The sequence below is a fragment of the Rattus rattus genome, chromosome 5 (genome assembly GCF_011064425.1).
Source record: "Rattus rattus isolate New Zealand chromosome 5, Rrattus_CSIRO_v1, whole genome shotgun sequence".
In the NCBI taxonomy this organism is placed as follows: Eukaryota; Metazoa; Chordata; class Mammalia; order Rodentia; family Muridae; genus Rattus; species Rattus rattus.
The window spans coordinates 3,197,726-3,220,627 of record NC_046158.1 but is presented as its reverse complement, the minus strand read 5'-3'; the positions used below and the strand labels follow the sequence as shown (position 1 = coordinate 3,220,627).

Genomic DNA, 22,902 nt, shown 5'->3' with positions numbered 1-22,902 from the left:
TCCCATATGTGTCCCTGTCCCATATCCTCCCCATTCTCCACCCCACTTCCTTGGTCGTTTGTAAATTACTTTTGTGTGTATGCATGTGTGCACCACAGTATGTGTGTGAAGGTTACACAACAGCCTAAAGCACATTCTACCAGGAGGGGCTCAGGTCATCAGGTTTGGCACCAAGTGCATTTACTATTACAAATGAGCCATCTCCTCAGCCTGTGGAGTGTTTCCCCACCCTCCTCCCTTAGAGACAAGGTCTCACTGTGTGTTCAGGAACTCAATTTGTAGACCAGGCTGACCTTAAATTCAGATCTGTCTGCCTCTGTCTCCCTAGTGCTAGGACTAAAGGAATCTACAATCATGCCCAGCTAAGTGTCCAGCTAAGTATCATGAGATTTTTATCTACATAGCATGCTTGTGTATACTATGTGTACAGGGCCCACTGGACCTGGCCCTCTGGGAGGAGCTGCCTGACACAAATGGTGGTAAATGCTGACCATTGAGCTGTCTCACTAGGCCACAAATGCCATTCAAATAAAAATTATGATTTTACTAATTTACTTTGAGGGTTTATGTATGTGGATGTAGATGTGGAGAGTTAATACACTGGTTGCCCCCAGCCCGTGGCTTGTTCCCTCAATGGAAGGTTCTAGGTGACAGGAACCAGAGTTCAAGGTTTAGGTCTAAGATTCACTCAGGTAATGTGTATTACTCAGAAGAAGGGGGAGAAGGGGAGACAGACATAGGAGCTTTGGCAAGAACCAGGATGAGGATAAAGCAGGCAGCAGGACGAGCAGTGGGGTCCCAGGCCTACCAGAAGGTAGATGTGTTCTCTGACAGACAAGACTAGAATGAGGTTAGGAAGGAAGCAGGGTGCTGTTGATGACCCAATGGTTTTTGGCTTGAGTCTTTTAGAAGAATGGGGGTTACTTTTTGTGGGGTGACAGACAGAGATGTAGCTCTGGGAGGAAAGCCTGGAATTGCCCTTTGACATGTGTGACAGCCACTTCAATGGTCACCAGCTGTCCCCACAGAGAGGGTAAATTGTGCGTGCAGGGACTCATCCGTGTTCAAGTACAAAGTGAGAGTCCTTGAACAAAGCTGAGACAGGCTGAGTGTGACAGATAGGTCTGAGCTGCCCGGGCCTCAAGCACCTGGGAGGCCTGGGCAAAAGCCGTGTGGAGACTGTGAAGAAGCTCCCAGGAGGGAGGGAGGCCCTTGCCACGGAGCAACCCCAATCTAAGCAGCACCCCCTAAAGGCGAAGTGTCCCCCTAAAGATGAGGGGTAGCTATGCAGGCAATGATGAGTTAATGTCCCCCAAGACCCAAGCCCAGAGCAGAAAACCCCCGGCTCCACTGTCACATTTGAAGCGACTTTATTAGAAGGTTGCTCGTCTCTGACAAACTCCAGTTACAGCACAGACTATGCAGACTGGTGACTTTTGCATTGATCTTTGCATCCTATTTGGATTTTCCTCATCAGGCCATTCTGGGGCAATGGAGGCATGATTGCCAAGTGGCCAGCTGGCCACTCATTGAGCATGGGCAGTCGCGGGCCAGGAGCGAGTCCAGGTCACAGGTTGGGGAAGGCAGGCCCTTCAGTCCTCACCCTCACACCAAATTCCTGGTGAATGAAGCACCTCACTGCCGTGTTTTCCAAAAGGGCAAAATAAAGAAAACCTCCTGGTCCAGGAAAGAATGTCAAGAAGTCGCCACCTTTCCTACTACCCTACCTGGCCTGAAGAGTCCTCCCTGTGCCTTTCCTTCTGTTTCCTGTGGGACGGACATGCCGTCAGTGTGGGCAGCAGGTAAGGTCACTCTGTGGCCACTTTTCTACCTTGTCTCCCCATGCCCCACCAGCTGGTGACAGGAAGGTACAATCAACCATGAACATAAATATGAATAAAAAAAAATGAACTTGAAAATGACAGGCTATTAATTAAACAAATCTATAAAAATAGTTAGGACATAACTCTGTTCAAATAAATACAAAATAAATAGGCTCCAAGCAGAGTGGCGCACGTGTGGAATGTGAGGCTGGTCCCACTTGGCCCCACAGGGCCCTCAGAACACACTTTCCCCCAGGCTCTCCGAAAGTGTGGCACGTGCAGTGTCCAGCTTGTCCTTCTGAACCAAATCCTTTACCCAGTAAGACATAATTAAGGCCTTCAGCATCTTCTCACCAGAGCAGCAGACCTGGAGCAGACACCCTGCCCACCCTCTCACCACAGAACCACCATGAGTGTGGGCACGAGCTGGTGCCAGTCCTGACAGGGTTTAGGGGCAGCTCAGAGGACATTAGGCCCATGCAGGCAGCACAAATCCTCTGGGTTCCAGGTTCTAGCACTAGCTTTTAGCAAAGCCATGCACCATGGTGTCAGGCAGCCGGTGCCTGAGGACCTGGGCGCATCCAGGTGGCCTTGCTGGTGAGCTCAGAATAGGCGAGCGAGGACATAATGGTACTTCTCCAGCTTCCCGTACCACAGTCCTCATGGATGCTACAGCTTGGGAACCAGGTTTGGAAGAGCAGCACTGAGGGAAGATGGACAGAAGGACAAGAGTGGGGGTGGGCCCACTTCCTACCCCAGCGCATCAGTGGGAAGAGATGGGGGGCACAGGAATGCTCTTTGGACCAGAGGGATGCCATGGCTGAGGTCCGGTTGCGTGACGAGATGGAAGAGCTAAGCTGGCATCCAAGCTCGCTACCTGGCAGGCACTGTGGAAAACGTCCTGTCTCTAGGTGCAGGAGCCCACATCTTACTGACCCCTGGACCCCAAGGAATGTCCACAGGTCTTCCTTGGAGGAGACACAAAGGTCTGCCAGGTCAGCAGGACCAGCCCAGCGCTTGCAGCTCCCTGCCCGTCCCCTGCAGCATCCTGGGTTTCACAGCTTGGGTAAGTCAGCTTAGTGTTGGCACATTCACAGAATGAGGCGGCTGCACACCCTGGGCTGCAGCCCAGGGTCACCAAGTCCGCCACCCTCCCGTCACCGAGACTGCACGCCCAGGGTGATCTTCAGGTTCTCGTAGACCACGTAGCTGATGCTCACAGCTGGAATCACCTTCATGAAGTTGGGGGCCAGCCCCCGGTAGAGCCCAAAGGCCCCCTCAGTCCGCAGAATCTGTTTGAAGAGGCTGCTCATGGTTACCTCAGGTGCACCCTCAATGGAGGCTGTGGAGAGACGTCACTGGTCAGATGCCATCAGTCAGCCACCCCAAATGCTAGGGCATGAAAGCCAGCCCAGGACCAGCCTTACCTTGTGCCTGCATCCGGGTCCTGACCAGGGCTAGTGGGTAGCTGGCCAGTTGGCCACAGGTACTGGAGATTGTGCCACAGGCCAGGAGAACAAACACACCAGGGTCTGCACTGTTTACAGCGTAGCGCTGTAGCCAGGTATTTTTCAATGTCTAGAGGGAAATGGGGTCCAGGAGTTAGCTCTAAGGAGGCAGTGTGGGAGAAACCCTGGGGCTGGGACAGCTACTGAATCCACAGGAAAGCTGTTTCCTATCACATGGGATCTGAGAAGCCAAAGTAACCTGATTCACTTGGCCTGGGCCTTGCAGAACTCCTGACTTGCCTGCCTTTGGCATCCACTGTCACTTGAGGCTCTTGGCTAGGACAGGAAGCAGATTGAGGGCAGAGGGAGCACTATGTTCCCACACAGAGCACCTGGCTCTGTGCTCTCAAGTCTGTAGAGATATATGTGAGTCCCCAGTGGCCACTGTTCTTGGTTTTGCCTGCTGAACCCCTTTAGGGTCCAGAACCTGGGACAGCGTTTGGGCCTGCTATGCAGTAGGTGGAAGGTGACAGAAGACCACTGCAGTAAAGAGCTGAGTCCCCCCCCACCCCCTCTCTCTTATCTGAGCACCTCTAAAACAGAGGGTGTTGGGACTAGGCGGTGCTTTACTTCCCTCTCTCTCCCAGGCCCTCACCTCATAGACAGCTAGATCGATGCCCGCATACGGGATGATCCCCAGCATGTTGGGGATGTAGCCTTTGTAGAAGGCAGCCACACCCTCTTTAGCCAGGATCCTCTTGGCACAGTCCAGCATGCCCGAGTACTGGCCTGTTTTCCGCAGGGCCATTCGGGTCTTCAGAACCTGCAAGGAAAATATCAAGAAGCATAAACTGCCTATTCCTCTTGGGGCCCATGACTACCGCCCACACCAGGGTGGTGGCCCTTACCTCCATTGGGTAGATGCTACTCTGGGCAATGGCCCCAGCCAAAGAGCCTGCCACTAGCCTTTCGTGGATCCTCAGCGTCTCCTGATCACTACCAACAAGGCGTTTCATCTAAAATAGGGAAAAACAAAGGGATGCACCTAGGGGCCACAGCACTTCCGGCCCCGCCCTTCCTCTTACAACCAGCTCTGGGTGAGACCTGTGACCCTGAAGCTACCTATGCTGACCCCTGATGGAAGAAGGCAGTAAGAGAGCTGGGTCATGCCCAGGCCATCGATCTTGCTATCCTTTGGGTACAAACACTGGCTCCAGCCTCAGGGACCTGCATAAGCAGCTGCCAGCTGGCCACCCTCTCCCAGGTCCTCACCTGCTCATATGCCATGAACTTGATGGCTGACTCAGGGGCAATTTTGAGGACATTGATGCCATTGCCCCTCCAGAGGGACTTGGCGCCCCCTTCTCGAATCATCTGTGTGAATCCACCTATGATGCACATGTTGTTGCTGCGGGAGGCATGGACCTGAGTAGGAAGAGAGATGAGAGGACTCAGCAGGTCTGAGGGAAGACTCCACTGGCTACCCTGGGAGAGCCTCTCCAGAAACCTCTTCCCTCTGAGTATTTCAGTTTAATGTCCTGAGGATTCAACAGGCATGGCTGCGGCTTTTTATTATTTCATTTGATTTTTTTAGTTAAGTTTTTGTCAGGCTTCCATACTATGTAGTGCAGGCTGGCCTTGACTTTCATCCTTCTTGAGTGCTAGGATTGATGGAGGTTTGCCCCACCAACCCAGAGAGGACAGCTCTTAATCTCTTCGGAATATCCCTGCAATTCTGTTACAAACAAAGTAAGAAGGAACTATTCACGCTTCTGTTTTTTTCAGAGGCTCAGGAAGGAGAAATGGCTACTTAAGGCCACCAAGCTGGGAGGAGGGGCCAGCACACGCTAGATTAAACTTTAAAGCTCCTCTAAATCTTTGGCACTGTTTCTGGAAGATCTGGGAGATCCCACTTAGTTACTTATGCCAAGGGGGATAGGGGTGGTGCCCGCAACGACTCCAACTTCATTAGCTGGTGTGGGAAGTTCAGGCTTTTAAAGCAGAGCCACAGCTGAGGGAGGGAGGAGAGGCTGAGTCGCCAATGAATGATGGGGAAAAATCTGCTCGCTTTTCTGCCCACTTGCAGGGGCACCTTCAGTCTGTCCGGGGGGCTTCTGGGAGGATATGCTGTTTCTGGGTAGGCCTCCTGGCACAGAAAAAGTGCCAGACAGAAGCAAAATGAGGTAACTAGTCACTGTTCAGACAGACATCAAAGTCCACTAGTGTCCACATGTGGGTTATTTCACAACACTTTCCTGACATCAGACAAGCTAATCTCTGCCCTGTGGACGTGGAGTTGCATGCTCAGCCAAGGTAAAGGCACTGCTTCTTGATGGCCTCTAGGTCATGCAAGGATCTGCTCTCCCTGGCCTCCATGAGATCTCTTATCCATCCTGAGATGCACTTAAGGAATCAGGTCTTGCCACACTCCAAGTAACAAGCCCAAGTAAGGGGATATGCAGCTCATGTTTCTCTGATAAAATTAGACCAGCTAAATGCAAACCTAGGCCTGGACCTACTGGTGCCTGCCAAGCATCGACTCCGACTTCATTGGCTGGTGTGGGAAGCCGAGCCACCAAAGAAGGATGGGTAAAGTCTCCCCGCTTGCCTGCTCACCTGCATGAGCACCTTCAATCTGTCCAGGGGGGCAGTGCAGGTTCTGGAAACTGCCCCTGCACCACCTCCTGCCACCAGGTGCCTCCACCACATCCCTGTCTGCCTCTCCTCCACTGTGAACTCATCTGGGACTGTCAGATTCTCACCAACATCGAAGATCTATGGGGAAGACAAGCAGAGACATAGGCAACTTTACTCACGACATCCGTGGCCAAGGTGCTAGCCACCTGGCCATGGTCACTGCCTTCCACGCTCTCAAGTGGCCACACGAATGGTAAGGATGGCAGGAACTCCCCCTTTACCCCGACAGTGGCTGCATCTCTTGACCTTGTACATGGTCTAGAAAGGAGCAGGTAACGATCAGGGAGAACGTGACATCGCTGATGGGTTGCCCTTTTAAAGGAAGCTCCTAGAACTTCCCGCAAGGACTTTAGGGCTAGACAGTACCAGGATCAGGGAAGCTGGGTACAAACCTTGCAACCCGATACAGAACCAGATTGCCAGCAGAACAGTGTTATGCAAGGCCTAAGCAAGCAGGGTGCTCACTGCCTGCGTAACACCTTTTCTCTGGAACTGGTCCCAGCCAGCTCTGCTGACCTCTGGGCTGTAGGCCAGAGACAGGCTAGCTGTTCTGAACCCTAGAATCAGCCACTTACTTTCCACCCAAGAAACCCGGACCTGGTACTGTGGGTGCAAGGTAGATAAAGCAGGGCAACCCAGCTAGAACACCAGAAGTCTTTTAAGACAGACCAACATTTCTAGTTGGAGAACCACATCACATCTGTCTTCCTGAATGTGCACCACGCTATCAGAACAGAACAAACAAACAAAACCAGTATGCAGGCCCTATGGGGCATGCTTATTAAAACCAAACCCCAAATCCAGAGTTTAACTCTAGCCTAGGCTGGCCTGTAACTCATGAGGCTCCTCTGCCTCAGCCAGAACATGTACTTTTGCCATAAAGAGAAATGATACTAAAAAAGAAACGCAGAGGAGGAGGAGGCATCCTTAACAAGGTTTCTTCCCCCATCCCGTGGAAGGCAGACTGTTTCTGGGAGAAGCAGCAGCATAGGAGAAGGGAGATAATTGGGTGGACCGTAAGGGCGTGTGGGGACAGGAGGAAGGAACACCTAGCAAAGGGTCAAGTGTTCAGGCTGGTCACTGTATGGAAGGAGGAGAGTGTGGCTGGCAACATCTCACTGTATCATCACAACCCCCACCCAGAGAGGATGCCAGACAAAGATGGCTGCCGAGTGGACAGTGCTCACCGTCGAGTGCTTCCAGTACAGGATGATCTCAGGGATGTTCTCCACGGGGTGCAGGAGGTGGTAGTCCCTCCACTCGTTCCAGTCGATGGTCATTGTCCCATTTTTATCCATGCTGGAAGCAGAAGCATGGTCACTCACGCGTGTCACACCTGCCAGCTGTGTGCCCCACCACCTGGCTGGGATGAAGGCAGGTGCCACAGCCACCCAGGAGACCAAAGGCACCTTGCCCATGGGAAAGGGTAAGGTGGCTTATACCCCATTTTTCACAAAATGGAGATGTGCTGGCCCACAGGAACCCCATTCTGATCAGGGAGGGAGGCAATCACTGGGAGACACAGATACTTACTAGGTGACAGGGCCCCAGAAGTGGCCCGTCCGTATTCTGACAGACAGACAAAGGAGGATGCAGAGGAGAAAGGAGAAACAACACAAATGAATGCGCTTAGCAGGTTAGTGAAGCAAGCACACACCCAACACCAGGGGTCAGCACAGCTTGAGGAAGTGGGCGGAAATGGGCTCCTGGGGCTGCTGTCCCTGTGACCAGCTGTCAGCCCAGCCAGGCACAAACTGTTCTATTTGCATGGCTTTCCAGCAGCCCTGTGCTTACAAGGGAGCTGTTTCTCCGGCCAGCATATGTGGCTGCAGAGTAAAGAACAAGCTACTACAGCAACCCAAGTCCAGGACCACACATGGTACAAGTCCCTCCCCAGGGGCAGAGAAAGAGTTCCGGGGACACTTCTCACCAACGTGAAATGCCCACAACTAATCTTGTCATTTTAAGGGTTGCTGGCAACAGGCTAATTCTAGATTTAGGACTCTTCCATGAGAGTAGGGCCGCAGCCTCAGGAGAAGCTTGCTTTGGGAAAGGGCTTCTTCTCCCTCTTTCTAAACACAGGGCCAGTTTCAGGGAAGCAAGGCAACACTGAATAGCGCTGGATTAGTTCAAAAGCCATTAAAGCCTCCCATAGGACAGAACTCAGCCACACTCCTCACCTCTTAAGAATCTTCTCCGCCTGCTGTTCAGAGATCTTGACACCTAGATCCCGAAGGGACTGCATGATCTCCTGAGCATCGATTCGCCCTGTGACGACAAGGTCGGTGAGCAGGGTCCGGCCTTCGGCCTTCGGTAAGCCAAGGCCGCCCAGCAGGGGAGCTACAACAGGCCAACTCACCATCATTCTTTTTGTCCAGACTCTTAAATACCAGCCTCAGTTTTTTCTCATGGTCTTGGAGGTAATGTACAAACTCTTCGAAGTCCAGTTGCCCATCAAGGTCCTTGTCACCTGCTTGCACAATTTTCTAGAAAACCAAAGCAAGGACTTGAGGTGTTGCTCACCAGCCTCTTATCACAACAGGGAAATAACTGTTCTCCAGAATGATCCAAGGTGTCCTCTCTCTAAGGATGTAAAAGCGGTGGGAATCATAGGGCATCATGTCAATTTACTCATTCACCAGAGCTACTACCCTGGTTCCCAAAGGCTATCCAGAAGCCAAGCAAGGGCCCACTCTGCTCTGGTGAAGAGATACTCCTCTGAGAAAGCCTTCAGAGAGGCCAGCAGGGCAGCCAGGTGCTTGCTCTCTCCAACATTCCGCAGACCAGCTTGTTACACAGCCAGCGCCAGTGGCTTGGCTCTCCTACAGAAGTCTAGAGGCAGACTTCAACCTACACTCCTGGCTGAGAGCTGGGGAGAGCCTTGGAATCCAGAGTCCCTTAGGAACCCTGCTACTTGCTCTATCCAGTGTGGCATTAGCCCAGTAACAATTTGGTGGCGAGGGTAAAGGTTCAGACAATGCCTACTTGGCAGAAACGTTGCCAGGGAACACTCTGGAGGGTATAGAGACAGACAGGAGGAGCCAAGGGCAACTATTCTTGGGCTCAGGCTTGACGGCACTGGGCACTGCCAGTCGGGTCCCTAGTCTCAGGGATACAAGATATAGCCAAGCCCAGATTCCCAACCAGGCGCTGAAGGCCAGGTAAGCTTTACTAGTTTAGGGAGCTAAGGCTTTAAGAGACCCTGATCTGCAGCCGCACCATCTGAGGCGAGCCCAGAGGCTGTAACACCAGCTGGAGGTTCTCCCCTCAGCAGGAGATGGGGGGTGGGGATGCAAAAGGTCTTACTGCTCTCTCCAGTGAGAGGATAGCCCATTCCTCCCCACATGTTACAAAGCAAAGGAACAGCAGTTAGAGAATGGTGTTCACAGGAGGCCAGGGCCAGGGCCAGGGCCATCATGGGCATTCCTGAAGGACCTTCTGCTACCCTAAAGGTTAATCTCAAGACAGAGAGAACTCTGGGAGAAATAGCGGTCATTTCAGCACAGAAGCACTTAAGTTTTCATTTGTTCTTCATTACATTTAATTACACTAAGCCAGGAGTGGTGGTGTGTGCCTTTAATCCCAGAACTCCAAAAGCAGAGAGGCAGGTGGATCTCTGTGAATTCAAGGCCAGTCTGTTCTATCTAGTGAGTTCTAGGCCAGCCAGAACTACAGAATGAATGAGACTGTTACACCTTCCAAAAAGCTTTTTAGTTCTGTCTGTCTGTCTGTCTGTCTGTCTGTCTGTCTGTCTATCTATCTATCTATCTATCTATCTATCTATCTATCTATCTAATTTATTGGGAAGAGCACTTTATATCCAAAACACAAAATCTCCTAAAGAAAATGCTTCTTGGTTCTCTTACGGACAAATCCATTCACTAGTCAAACCAACACATTAGGTCAAAGAGTTTTAGAAACCGATGGACCACTGGCTAGCTTGCATTCCCAGAAGGCGGTCATCATGGTTTCCCTCTTACTTAGCCACTGACTTTTGGGGGAGGGTAGACATATATCCCAAGGAGCCAACCATGTTTGGGTGAGGCTGGCATGTGGGACAGATGGAGCACTTCTTATCTGTCAGCTGGGATTATGTTAACTTCTCACCAACATCTGTGCTCTTAGCCAAGGGTCACCACCCATTATGTCTAGTAGAAAGGAAAAAGTCTCTCTCTCTTGCCCTGCCACCAAAGTACTCTGTTCTGGGGCAGTACCCCATGACACAGACCACCCACAACTGTGCTAACTGTACTCTATTTAAAAATACTCCCCAAGTTTGTCCTGCATCTGTGGGAGTGGGGGTGCACACCTATAATCCCAGCACTAGAGAGGCTGAGGCAGGAGTATTCCTGAGAGTTTGAGGTGATCCTGGTCTACACACCAAGACCCTGTCTGAAGAAATGCCAAGTGTGGTGGCATATGGTTTAACTTCCAACACTAGGGAGCCAGAGAAAGGCAGATCTCTTTGTGTACCAGGCCAGCCGGGGCTACATAGAGACATTAAAAAAAAACGGGGAGGAAGGAAGACTTGTCTCCACTCTGAGATGCACAAAACCAGCATTGGGGGACAACATGAAATTTAGTGCAAAGCAAACCCCAAGGTCAAGTTCCATTTCTCGTCACACAAGGGCCAGGATCACCGCTGGCATCCTGTTCCCTGGGCCACCTAAGCACTTGAAAGTCCAAGTGGGAAGGAAGGCTGCCCAACATTCTAGCCTCTACACCCTGCCCTGGAGTCACAAAACTTCCCATGGCAGTGAGACAGCCCAGGCCTCTATGACATCTTGTACATTTTAGGAAGCTTCATCTCAGCCAAGGAAAAGAACTCCTATCTAGAGATTTCATCTCCCATAAGTGCCTTCCCTCCCAGTCCAGGAAATTACACAAAAACCAACCATTGCCACGACAGTGACATAGAACTGCTGGCTACAGCCACAGAGGGATGGGGAAACACCCACATTTCAGACATTCTTCCCTCCAGGCCAGGAAGTCATGCCTAGGTACCATTCATCCCTTCACTTAAAAACCAGTCCCTGCCTGCCCCTCCTGGCACCAGCTCAGCATACAGACCTGCTTCCACTGGCGGTATGTGGAGAACTCCTGAGAGGGGATAAAGACACTGAGTTTGAAGATGGATTTCAGCTCGGTGGGAAGCCCCTTGGACTCAAAGTATTGGAATTCAGTCTGAGCCTCTCCAGCGATGGGCATATACAGGCACAGGCAGAGCATGCTGGTGAGACCCGGTGCTCAGCCACCACCAGGAGCAAGTGCCGACAGAAGTCAAGAATGGGGAATGCCGGGTTCCTGGGAAACTAGCACAAGGTATGCCGGCCTCTGCTGTCACTGGCTGCTTAAGTCCTGCCCTTTTACTTAATTGAAAAAAAATTCCGCCCACTGTGCGCGCAGTCAGCAGCCAATGAACAGTCCCCGGCAGCCGGCAGTATCAGGTTGCTCAAGAGCAGAAGAGCAAAGATCAGGACTGACGTCACTGCTTGCAGAGTTAACTCTTGGAGCCCAGGCAGCAGGCACTGCCTAAGGTCGCAGTCCCATGCCCAAACAAACCTTCACCCCGGCTGTCAACCCCTCCAAACAAACAAACCACCAAGTGTCTGTTCTCATACAAGGCCCTCAAATGCGTCACCCTGTATAGCAGCTCTCTCCTCTTAGTAAATCATTCCCAACTGAAAACTCGGTGGAAACAGAGACTGAATCAGAGATGTTGAAAATCAACACAGGCTACCGCGGAGAGAGATCTGAATGCCACGTCCCCAGCTGTCCTGGAACACAAACCCAACAATTCACACACATGCAGTGCCTGGGAATCACTTCCATCAATCACTGGGGTTAGCCAAGGTGAGACTTACAGTTGTCAAAGGCCAGGCCCACTGAGAACACTTGAAACCTTGGTCTGATGGTAGCTCTGAGAACTCTGCTGTACCCCCCTGAAGCCTTTTAACATGAACTACAATTCCATGAACCAGGAGTATCGGCTCACATATCACATCCTAGCATTCTGGGGGCTGAAGGAGATTCTCCAGTTTGAGGCTGTCCTAAACTACACATTAAAACCTGTCTAAAAAACAGGTGGGATGGAGGCTCAGGGGTAAAATGCTTGTTGGCCACACAGAAGGCTCTGGGTTTATCTGGACGGATTGGGAAGTGCCTGAAAGATTAGTAAAGTATACTTCTGGGTGTGTCTATGTAATTCCAGAGAAGATTAGCTAAGTGGGGGGACTTACCCCGAAAGCCAAAGGAGTAAGGGAGGAGGGAGAGCAGAAAGCCAGCTGCTGTAGGCTGTTCTCTCTGATTCCTTGCCATTATGATAGAGCCAAGACAAATCCTTCCTCCCTAAAACTGTTCACAGTAACATAAACCTGACCAGTTGTTGGTCATGGTAACTCAGGCCTGTAATTCTAGCTCTCAGAAGGCTGAGGAGGATGACTGTAAGAGTTCAAAGCCAGCCTGGGCTACCGTGTAAGAATATCTCAGAAACTAATAAAACCACTAGCAAGACTTAGCAGCCAGAAGAGGGAGAGAATGAAATGAAACTGGCCTCCTCATCTACACTCACTGCCAATGGTTGTGGCCAATCCCATTATTCCTGTGTCCACTGCCAGCCCAGCTAGAGGTCTACACTTTAAGAAGAAAGTGCTGGGAGGACCTGAGTTCAAATCCCAGAAACCACATGGTGGCTCATAACCATCTGTAATGGGATCAGATGCCCTCTTCTGGTGTGTCTGAAGACAGCTATAGGGTACTTATATATAATAAACAAATCTTGTTTAAAAAGTGCTGGAAGGATCTGTTAAAGTTGTATTATTTGTAACTCTGTGTGTGTGTGTGTGTGTGTGTGTGTGTGTGTGTGTGTGTGTGTGTGGGCTGTTGTGCACAAGCCACGTGCATGCAGGTATCCTCAGGGCAAGGGCAGCATATTCCCTAGGGCTAGATGTACAGGTGGCTGTGAGAAGCGTGGTGTGGGTGCAGGAAGCTCAGGTCCTCTGCAAAAGCAGCACATGCTCTTCACTGCTGAGCCGCCTTTCCAGCCCCCACATACATCATTACTGAGGAAGATTCTTCACATGCCTGCCGCGTTCTGCTTCCGTTCCTTCCTTCCCTAGAAATGAGAGCTGCTGAGGGCGAGATCACGTCACTATGACAGGACAGGATCCGTCCCACCCCCATTCCTTCGACAATGTATCCCCCATCCCTTCCTAATATAGACTAAGTCTTCTCCCTCCTGGGGTGGATTAAAACAGATAGCTACCATTTGGGGGCCAGCGAAGGTGAGAGGATTCTCAACTCCAAAGTGCTTCACTAAGACTCTATAAAGATACCATAATACCTTTAACCCCACACTCAGAAGGCAGGCAGGTGGGCCTCTGAGTTCAAAGCTAACCCGATCTACACGGAATAATCCTATGCAGAAGATTCTAGAATAAGATACGGCTGAATTATTGTGTAACACTGAAACAGAATCTGACGAACAGGGCACTTTGGGTTGGCTGAGACTTGGGAGTGCCCTGGATCTGATGAGGAGGCTTTATCTAGGTAGATTCTTGCTCAGATCCAGACACCAATGAAATTACTCAATCCAGAATGTTCTGCTTTGGAGTTATTTTAACACACATCTGAAGTCTACTGCTGGAGTCCTAAAGACAGAAGGCTTTAGCATATAACCTGGCCTTCACCTCTTGCCTGACTCACAGAATGGGCTTTGCCAGAAGTTTCTGGGTGAAGGCTGGTGAGATGGATGGTTTAGCAGGTAAAGCTGCTTGTCATCAACCCTGCCCACTTAGTTCAATTCCTGGACAATGGTGGAAAGAGAGAGCAGGTGCCTGCCTGTTGTTCTCCAACCTTAGAGACACACACACACACACACACACACACACACACACACACACACACACACACACACACAAATGTAAATGGGCTGGAGATGGCTCAAAGATTAGCAGCAGCATTTGCTGTTCGTCCAGAGGACCTGGCTTCAAACTCCCAGCACTCGCTCCCATGATTCACAAACATCTAACTCTAGTTCCAGGGGACGGAACCTGAGTGTGGGCTCCAAGAGCATCAGGCATGCACGTGGTCCATGGACATACATACAGGCCAAACACCCATACACATAAAACGCAAATTAATTAAGAAGGATAGTGGCGGCACACGCCTTTTAATCCCAGCACTCAGGCAGGTGGATCTCTGTGAATTCAAGGTCAGCCGGTCTGAAGAGTGAGTTCCAGGACAGCCATGGCTACACAGAGAAACCTGTCTTGAAAAACAAAGAAACAAACCACAAAAACAAACCAAAAAGGGGGATTTTTTTAGGCTATAATTGAGGTCTTTATCCTACACAGACCAATTGTTTTGGAGGCAAGGAATGCTCTCTGAAATGCCCTGCAAGTGATTATCGACACTCCATTTCACAATGCTACCTCAATTCTAGTTTAACATTAGTTCTGTTTCGTAGTTTGCTTCTTAGAAAACAACATTAGTTTGTTTTCTACGGTGATGGGGCCTGAACCCAGGGCCCAGAATGTCAGGCAAGTGCTCTACACTGAGCCACACCCATAGGTCCAAAAGGGTTTGTTGTTGTTGGTTAATTTTAAGACAGTTTCTCTAGGTAGCCTGGGCTGGCCTTGCACTCCCAATCCTCTACCTTGCCTGCCTAGTGCTGAAATTATAGACGTGAACCGCCATTAATTTAAGAAACTCTGAAGCATTTTTCTTTCGCCACTGTGGTTGAGTGCTTAGGTTGTATTCAGTAGAGGCCAAGCAGTGGCACTTATCTATATCCCTAGGAGACAGGGTTGGAGGCCAGCCTGGGCAACACAAGCAGTCTTTGCCGCTGTGTCCACATTCCCCGAAAGAAAACAAAGCAAAGCAGAGGTCTTCACAACGTAAGCCTGACTTAACGCCATCTTGTAATCCAGAACTCCATCTTCAACACAGAAATGGACTCTTCCAGAATGAGGCAGTCTCTGAATACCTTGTGTCCTGAGACTTCAGACTGTAGGCCACCAGGGGCTTCTGCAGTCATCTTTACCTAGAGCAAAGAACCCTGGAGAATGGTGTGCCCTAGTCTCAAGCCTACGGGTGACAGAACGAACTCAGGCTTACAACCAGGCCAATTTCAGTTACAACAGCCACTTAGCCCAACACTGAGACCTCCCATGATCCACATATCACGGTGCATTTAAATGTGAGGCACACATGCGCAAACAGCGACTGCAGGCTCAGGATCCAACTGGTGTCATTTCTAGGCAGTTCATGACCCCTGGGACCTAAGCACAGCACACTGTGCCCTTCTCTGCTCTTTTCCTTACTCTATCTAGTTTGGTGACCCAGATCTGTTTCCTGTCCTCTGATGCACATTTCTATGACTAATACAAAAACGATAGCAGTGGCACTAGAACCCTTAGGACTCTGGCATCAGACTTCATTTAATAGGTAAAGGGACAGGTCTCTTCATGGGTATCTTTTCACTTGGATCTGCCAGGGCCACCATCAGTTCTCCTTATCCTGCCACTCCATCATGTGCCCCCTCTCCCCAGCCCCTCCCATAAGAACTTCCGGTAAGGGCTGGAATACACTAAGAGGGCAGGTCTGTGCCTCTCGGAGTGTAACGCTGGGTTGGAAAGTAATTCCCCGCTCATCTGCAATGACTCAAACCAAGCCAGAAATATTATGTGAAGGCAAGCCCCACCCTCAAGGCTCTCAAATATCATTGGCTGCTCTGTCATTTTATGATCACGTTGCCATGACAGCCCAGTGTAGCAGGTTTCCAACGAAACCTGCCTACACTTGGTAATTACACACACAATGAGCACAATCCTGGGATTCCGAGAAGACGCCCATCAGGATCTCAGCTCCACCGTGCAAGGGCACCTCCCACTGCAGACAAATGGCTTTCTTTCCCAACTTTGGATTAACTGTGAGACAAAGATGAAGGGGAACTGGAGCAGCTCTTATAATAAAGAGTTTGCAGGAACCTGGCTCACAGACACGTATTTACGTGGGGGTGGGGTTGAGACTGAAACGGTAGGGCTTGGACAATGAGACGCCGAGAGCTAAAGGTGCTCCAGACGGCTTTCCCAAGCGTGCTGGGCTTCTGCTGAGAGAGGCAGAGGCCGAGCATCCTGTGCACTTTGTGTGGTGTAAATGTTGACGGTTTCCATCCGTCATCACTGACTTTCAAAGAGTCAATGTTACCCAGAGATTCTCTCTCTGGTTTTGAACCACACCAGCTGTTCTATCTACCTCCCTCTTGCCCTTCCCACCCAGTGCACCAACACATTTCCCTTCCAGAAAACAGAGCCAGTATATAGTGTGGGTCTCCGAAGCTAACGTCCCACCCAGGGCAACTCCCTGGGGGAAAACCTGGCATAGGGCATCCATGGAGGCCAGGAAGTAGAGCAGTTACTAAATTAAAGTTCAAAATGGATAATTTTTAAAAAAGGCAGCCATCTAATTTAAGAGAGAAGACTAGCAGGGCTCAGCACGAGTTCCTCACAAAATCAGCATACCACCATTTCTAGTCCTGTGTAAAGTTGAGAAAGGGCAGAAAGTGGCACTCTCTCAGGCACGTTAAGCTCAAACGGCTTATGCAGGAGACAATATCTGTGAGACCTTGACAGCACGGAGCTCAGCACAGTCTAAGGACTCTGCTCACTGTCAGTGCTCAACGACAGTAAAGCTCGTCACAGTAAACTCTCAGGGAGACCCAATGTGACATTTGGGGGCATCTATCATACCAAGCATTGGGTAGACTCTTGTTGTTTCTGAGTGAGGAAGAAGATTCAGGAATAAACTCAGGGGTTGAATAAGGCTGTGCATGCTGCAGCCAGTCTCAGTCTGTTTACGTGAGAGGTTGGCCAGTCCCATGAACAGCTTCCGGAAGGAAGGAAGGAAGGAAGGAAGGAAGGAAGGAAGGAAGGAAGGAAGGAAGGAAGGAAGGAAGGAAGGTAGGTTGGTTCCAGAAAGATTGGGGTCAAGCTTCAGCCTTCCTCTCTTTAAGTAACTCTGGACAAACCACAGAATTTCCTGTTCTTTACTTCTCCCACCTCCAAATCGGGAGTGCTGTCACCTACCTTGGCTCCTGGGAGGTCTGGATACAAGGTTGAAAGGTCCTGACACTCGGTGGACCCTGGTGGCTGTGGTCAATTCAAGAGTCACCAGCCTCTACCCTTCCATGACTCCAGGCTCTCCTAGGTAGGTCCCAGCCCAATTTCCTGAACTTTCTCTGGGACCTAAAGTAAACCTTGGCCCACCAGGCAAGGGGAATGTGACCTTCAAAATGCTGACAAGATCTGTCCTCTTTCAGCCTACCATAGTGGGCACACACTTTTAACCCTAGAACTTAGGAGACAGAGGCAGGCAGATCTCTATGAGCTCGGAGGCCAGCCTGGTCTACATAAGTTGCAGGATAGCCAGCACTACATAGTTAAGACCCTGTCTAAATTCAAGGTGCCTTCTCTTTCAACTGAACCAGTCACATTCTTCAAGTAAGCTAAGACAATATATTTTAGTTTGTCACTTTCTAATGGCTTGTTCAGTGAAACAGACACTCCTGAGGCTAATCTACTGAAATAAACCTTTCCCCTCAATGACCAAGCAGGTGCAGTTACAGTGTTAAGAAAGTTTTTCAGTGGTGACAGACATCTTTGAACCAAATTTGTGGCCTTCTCCATCACTCATCGTTTCTCCAATACCAAACTAGATTTTTTAAGTTCTCCCTCCCACACCCATTCTTTTTCCCACTTCTGGGAAAATGACCCCAACCCAGCCCCTAAACTAGAATGTCTCTTGAAGGTGCTGTTACCTTAGGAAACTGTTCTGCAGGTCCGACCACCAGCAAGATGGTGGGTCTCTTTTCCGTGGCCTCAGCCCTTCCGCTTTGTTTCCCCAAAAAGGTGGACATCTGGTCTCCCTGAGCAGGGGCCTGAGTGCCTCTGACTCCATGATCGATGCCCTCTCTGGAGTCCTGGCACCCAGCTCTAGGGAGAAAGCTAGACAGAAAGTGCCACAGCATCTGTAGCATCCCAGCCTCCTCCGAATGCCAACTGCTGATGACTGTTCACTTCTTAGGGATGTGACCACAATACCAAGGGTCTTTAACTACACGGTTGACTGGGGAGTTTCCAGGCTGAAGCTCTACATGCAGGGGCTGGTCCTGCTTTTTCAAATTCACTTGCTTGTGCCCAGCCTGAGAAGTAGCTCACTTAGGAGCCTCCCCGGCTGCTGGCAGTAAGAAGATCAGCTGGGCTACTTCAATCAAAACTCACTTCAGCAGGCAGGGGGATCAAAGGCCTGGCTCCGTTTTTGTTCTTTTTGTAAAGCAAAAATAATATCCAGATAGACCTCTCCCGGAGACAGAGACAACTTGGGGCTCCTAGTCATTCAGCCGTCCTCGCGTCCTCGCTCATTCCGTAAACCTAGGACAGAGCATCTAGTCTGCATTCTCACTGCAGCAGGGCCTGGCCAATCACCTCTGCCGACACTACTAGGTTCATTATCCCCGACCAGCATCAACCGTCCAATCACAGGCGGAGTATTTCCTGCTTGCAGCCCAGCTAGTCCACCGGGAGGCACAGACCAGGTTCATTTTGCAGAATCCCAGTAGGCTCATCTTTAGAAGCAGCTTCCCGTTCTCCCCGGGGTAGCTTCCAGAATGCCACTCACTACATTCAACATGATCCAGGGTCCTTAGCAACAACACCTCTTAAGCGACTGGCACCACTCCCTCCTCCCACTATTCAATTTTCTCCAACCCAAGCCAAGCAGAAAGCAAGCCTGCATTGATAGTTGTCTGCTGGAGATCACACTGACTTGTCAGGCCAGAGAGATTGCTCCCACCCTCACCCCCACTCCACCACCACCCCCACCCCGGTTTACCTCTAGTCCCTCAAACCAGATCCAGACTTAATCTGTCCACTTCACTGGGCAAATGACAATGATTAATCTCTAATTGTTTTCAGTTTAACAGCAGACAAATGTAGAGACCAACTATCATGCCTCCTAATGGTGATCAAAGTGTACCCTCCACATCTGACCTCCATGTGTACCCACAAAAATTTACACGCACATACTTACACAAATACATAAATAAATAAAATTACATTAAAAGATGCAGCCCCCACCCCCAACAAAGCTCATTAAACTCTTGGGAGAGGATGGGGATACCTACAACGTCACCCCCTACTACAAGAAATGTAGTCATAAGTACCAGCTCTAAAAGCTCTGTCTACACTGCAGTCCTACTTTTAGCTTATACTGTAGATACATTTGCCTATGTGAGAAATACTCACACAGAAACCCACAAACACCTTCACACACACATATCTTCATTATGTATAAAATAATTTTCCAAAATGTTGCTTTTAAGTTTCCCTTTATTTGTGAGACTTCCATAATGTATATATGTTTTGGTTTCTGGAGACAGGATTTCTCTATGTAGCCCGGGCTGTCCTGGAACTCATTCTATAGACCAGGTTGGCCTCAGATTCAGAGCTCAACCTGCCTCTGCCTCCTGAGTGCTGGGATTAAAGGTGCGCACTCATTACCTGGTTGAGAATTTCATAAATGTATCCAAAAAAAATCTACTCATTCCCCCCAACTTCCCTCATATCCCCCTTCAACACGCCCATCTCTCTCTCTTTTTTAAAATAACCCACTAACTCCTGTTAGTGCGGTTCATAGGTACACGGGTCTAGGAAAACCTATAAAGAGAATGGCCCTCCCTTCTTAGCACCTATCCACTTCCAGTGGTGCCTCAGTGTGGGGTGGGGCCCAGAGGCCATCTATCCCAGGATTCTGGCTGGCTTGATCTTGTGTAAGTCTTGAGCAAGTAGCCTTGGCTGCCGTGAGATCATGATCCTCATACAGCATGTGCAGAAGCCCACATGTCCCAACACTTCACCCCATCCTCCAGTTCCTACATTCTTTCTACCTCATCTTCCAGAGATGTTCTCTGAACACTGTTTAGGGATGGGCCCTGAGCTCAGTCTCTTTCTCAGCACTCTAAGCAGGTCCCTATCTCCTTCTACTTCTGTCCAATATAAAAAAGCTTTTTTAAAAAAGGAATCCAATAAATGGAGTCCTTTATTTCCTTTCTGTACATAGGCGGTGAATTTGTATGGAATGGGTTCAGCAGCTCAGGCTCTTTTCCCTTTGTCCCCACAAGGTGTGGTGTGCTTCTCTGGGTGGCGCAGACTGGCGCTTCTTAGCTGGCTTTCTTAAGACATCCAAGACCACACAGCCCAGGGATAGCACTGCCTACAATGAGCAGGCCCGATCTATCAAGAAAATGTACCACAAGCCCACAGGCCAATCTGGTAGGGGCAACTTTCTCAATTTAGTGTCAAATTCAAGCGCCCTCTTCCGAAATGTCTCTAGCCTGTGTCAAGATGACATAGCAACTAGCCAGTACAGAGGTTCTTGAGTTTTTTAATAAACCGTGTAAGGGTGTTTGCCTACATTGTATCTGAGTACCACATACATGTCAGATGCCCACAGTAGCTGGAACAGGATGTCAGACGCCCTGAAACTAGAGTTACAGATGGTCATGGCCCACCATGTGTGCACCATGTGAGTCCAGGACCTCAGCCAGTCTCTTACCTGCTGAGCCATCTTCTGCAGCCTTTCTTGTTTTTTGAGGTAGTCTTAACTGTCACCCTGGTTAGCTTTGATCTATGTAGACCAGGCCTCAAATCACAGAGACCTTCCTGCTTCTGCCTCCTGACTGCTGGGTCTAAAGGTGTGCATCACCACAGCCTGCTAAATCTGTCCACATTTGCTTTGTTTTGTGTATATGTATATGCATGTGTGTCCAGGCATGTGCCAAGGCATGTATGTGGAGTCAGAGGACAACTTGTGTGAGTTGGTTCTCTTCTACCTTACGAATCCTGAGGAATCAAACTCAGGTCATCAGGCTTGGTAGCCTCTGAGCCATCTTGCCAACCCAACAGCTGATTCTTTTAAGAGAAATGGCATCTAAATTATGGTACTCTCATGCAATAGAACCCTTTTGCAAGAGTTAAACACAAGACAGTTCTTACAGTGTGCTATTATGGGATGAGCTGAAGATAAACTTTGTACAATTAAAAAAACACCAGTTATTTCTATATTTTCATATAGGACAATTACCTCTGAAAAGGACCACTAAATTCAAGAGGGCTGGGGCAGAGACTTAGGATTACGAGTGAAGGCTGTCCAACAAGAGTTCCCTTTTCCTTAAGTTTAACAACTGCTTCTACATTTCTCCTACCACATGGGTCCCAGGGAGTTAACTGACATAAGGCTTAGCGGCTTCTTTAACCACTGAGCCATCTTGCTGGGTGACTCAGTTTCACTGAATATTCTCTTCTATCTTTCAAAACCCAACAATGAGCCTGACTGAGGCTCATACACAAGCATCCACAAATATTTAAAAGGAAGCTGCAAGGCCAGAGAGGCAGTCAGCCTGGATCAGGCTTCCTAATGCCTACGGGAAACACTGAGGTACTGTGGTTATCTGCTGTCTCGATGGATGCACACAAAACTTTCAAAGAAAGTTCTCTGTAATGACAAAATCTAAAGGTCTTCGGATTGCAGGCTGAAATTCCAGCCATAACCTACCAGCTCTGAGATCGTCAGTGCCCTTACTTGTATATGCTTTTTAAAAATGAAAATCAGATGGTTGCAGTGCAAGCCTTCAATCCCAGGACTGAACCTAGAGTCTCTGTGAGCAAGGGCTCTATCACTGAGTTCCTTGGAAAGCACTTTCCCCCGAAAGACAGAGTTTCTCCGTGTAACCCTGGCTGCCCTGGAACTCACTCTGTAGACTGCACTAGCCTCAAACTTACAGAGATCCATCCACCTGCCTCTGCCTCCCAAGTGCATGTGTGACACCACTGCCTGGCACAAGCACTTAAAAAACAAAAACAAACCAACCCTTTTTCATTTTTGGAAGGGGTCTCTAAGCTGCTCAGGCTGCCCTTGAACCCATTCTATACCAAGCAGGCCTTAAACTATTGGTTCTCCTGCTGTACCCCACACGAGAAGCTGAATTTATGGACCTTTGCCACCCAGCCCATCCCTGATTCAATATTCTTATGCGCAAAATGAGACATGAGACAGTAATAGGATGTTTTGTTACTTTGGGCCAGTCTAGAGCCAAGACCCTTAAATAAGCACATCATATACATCTCACATATAGTCCTGGAGATTGAATTTAGGTCAAAGGGCATCCTTAGCCTAACAAGTCAATCCTTTTATAAATCTGAACACTGTGTAGGGGGAGGCTGAAGAAATGAAGGACAAAGTGGTGTTTGGGGTTCCCACCTACAAAACCCACTTATGTAGGTGTTGGCTTTAATTGAATAGACTTCTCCATACCATGGAGCTGAGTTACAAACACCAGGGCTTCCAGCCAGGGCAGGGTATCAAGGAACTAATTCACACCTTCCTGTGTGTAACAAGAAAAAACCTCAGAATACATGAAGTAATGTTTTCAAGCCATTGAACAGGCACAAAGGCCAACACTTCCTGAGAAATGTGCACGGGTGAGGCAATTCCTAGCACTGCCACTGCTTCCTGCCTGCAGTTCCCAGGCTCTCATGAGGAGGAAGGCCTGGAACAGAGCTGGGCAACCTCCCATGAAAGAGCTGCTGCTACCAGAGCAGTCTGAGTATTCAGGACAGGGTACCAAAGAGGAAACAGCTGCAGAGCTGCAGAGGGTCCCCTAGGAGTCAAAACATACCACTGAGCTCATGGAACTGGTCCTGACCTCCCAGCCAGGGTGAAAACCTCAATATAGAGTTTAAGGAATAACATTCATGAGGGTCTGGCTTCATACAAGGGCAAAGTCATTAGACTGCACCTGTCAAAATAAGCCTTCTAATATTCGATCTGTTTCAAATAATCACAGCCAGATGAACACTGAAGAATATTTATAGGAA

The 22,902-nt window shown here is 49.5% G+C and overlaps 1 protein-coding gene across 6 annotated transcripts in view; it reads right to left on the bottom strand.

The window, feature by feature from the left end:
• Positions 1-1,353: 1,353 nt before the first annotated feature.
• Positions 1,354-22,902, bottom strand: part of Slc25a25 (solute carrier family 25 member 25) — a 32,488-nt gene continuing 10,939 nt past the window's right edge. The window contains exons 1-11 of one of the 6 annotated variants that reach the window (XM_032902756.1): positions 17,787-18,739; positions 8,328-8,454; positions 8,149-8,236; positions 7,502-7,537; positions 7,156-7,267; positions 5,888-6,046; positions 4,544-4,696; positions 4,180-4,287; positions 3,927-4,094; positions 3,251-3,401; positions 1,354-3,165 (exon numbers count right to left, since the gene is read on the bottom strand). In XM_032902756.1, coding sequence (XP_032758647.1) covers positions 2,981-3,165; positions 3,251-3,401; positions 3,927-4,094; positions 4,180-4,287; positions 4,544-4,696; positions 5,888-6,046; positions 7,156-7,267; positions 7,502-7,537; positions 8,149-8,236; positions 8,328-8,454; positions 17,787-18,005 — 1,506 coding nt within the window. In that variant the 5' untranslated portion in view covers positions 18,006-18,739 and the 3' untranslated portion in view covers positions 1,354-2,980. Of the gene's footprint in view, positions 3,166-3,250; positions 3,402-3,926; positions 4,095-4,179; positions 4,288-4,543; positions 4,697-5,887; positions 6,047-7,155; positions 7,268-7,501; positions 7,538-8,148; positions 8,237-8,327; positions 8,455-11,038; positions 11,463-17,786; positions 18,740-22,902 lie in introns of those variants that run through there. The other 5 variants (XM_032902758.1, XM_032902754.1, XM_032902757.1 and 2 more) reach the window with 5 other exon arrangements.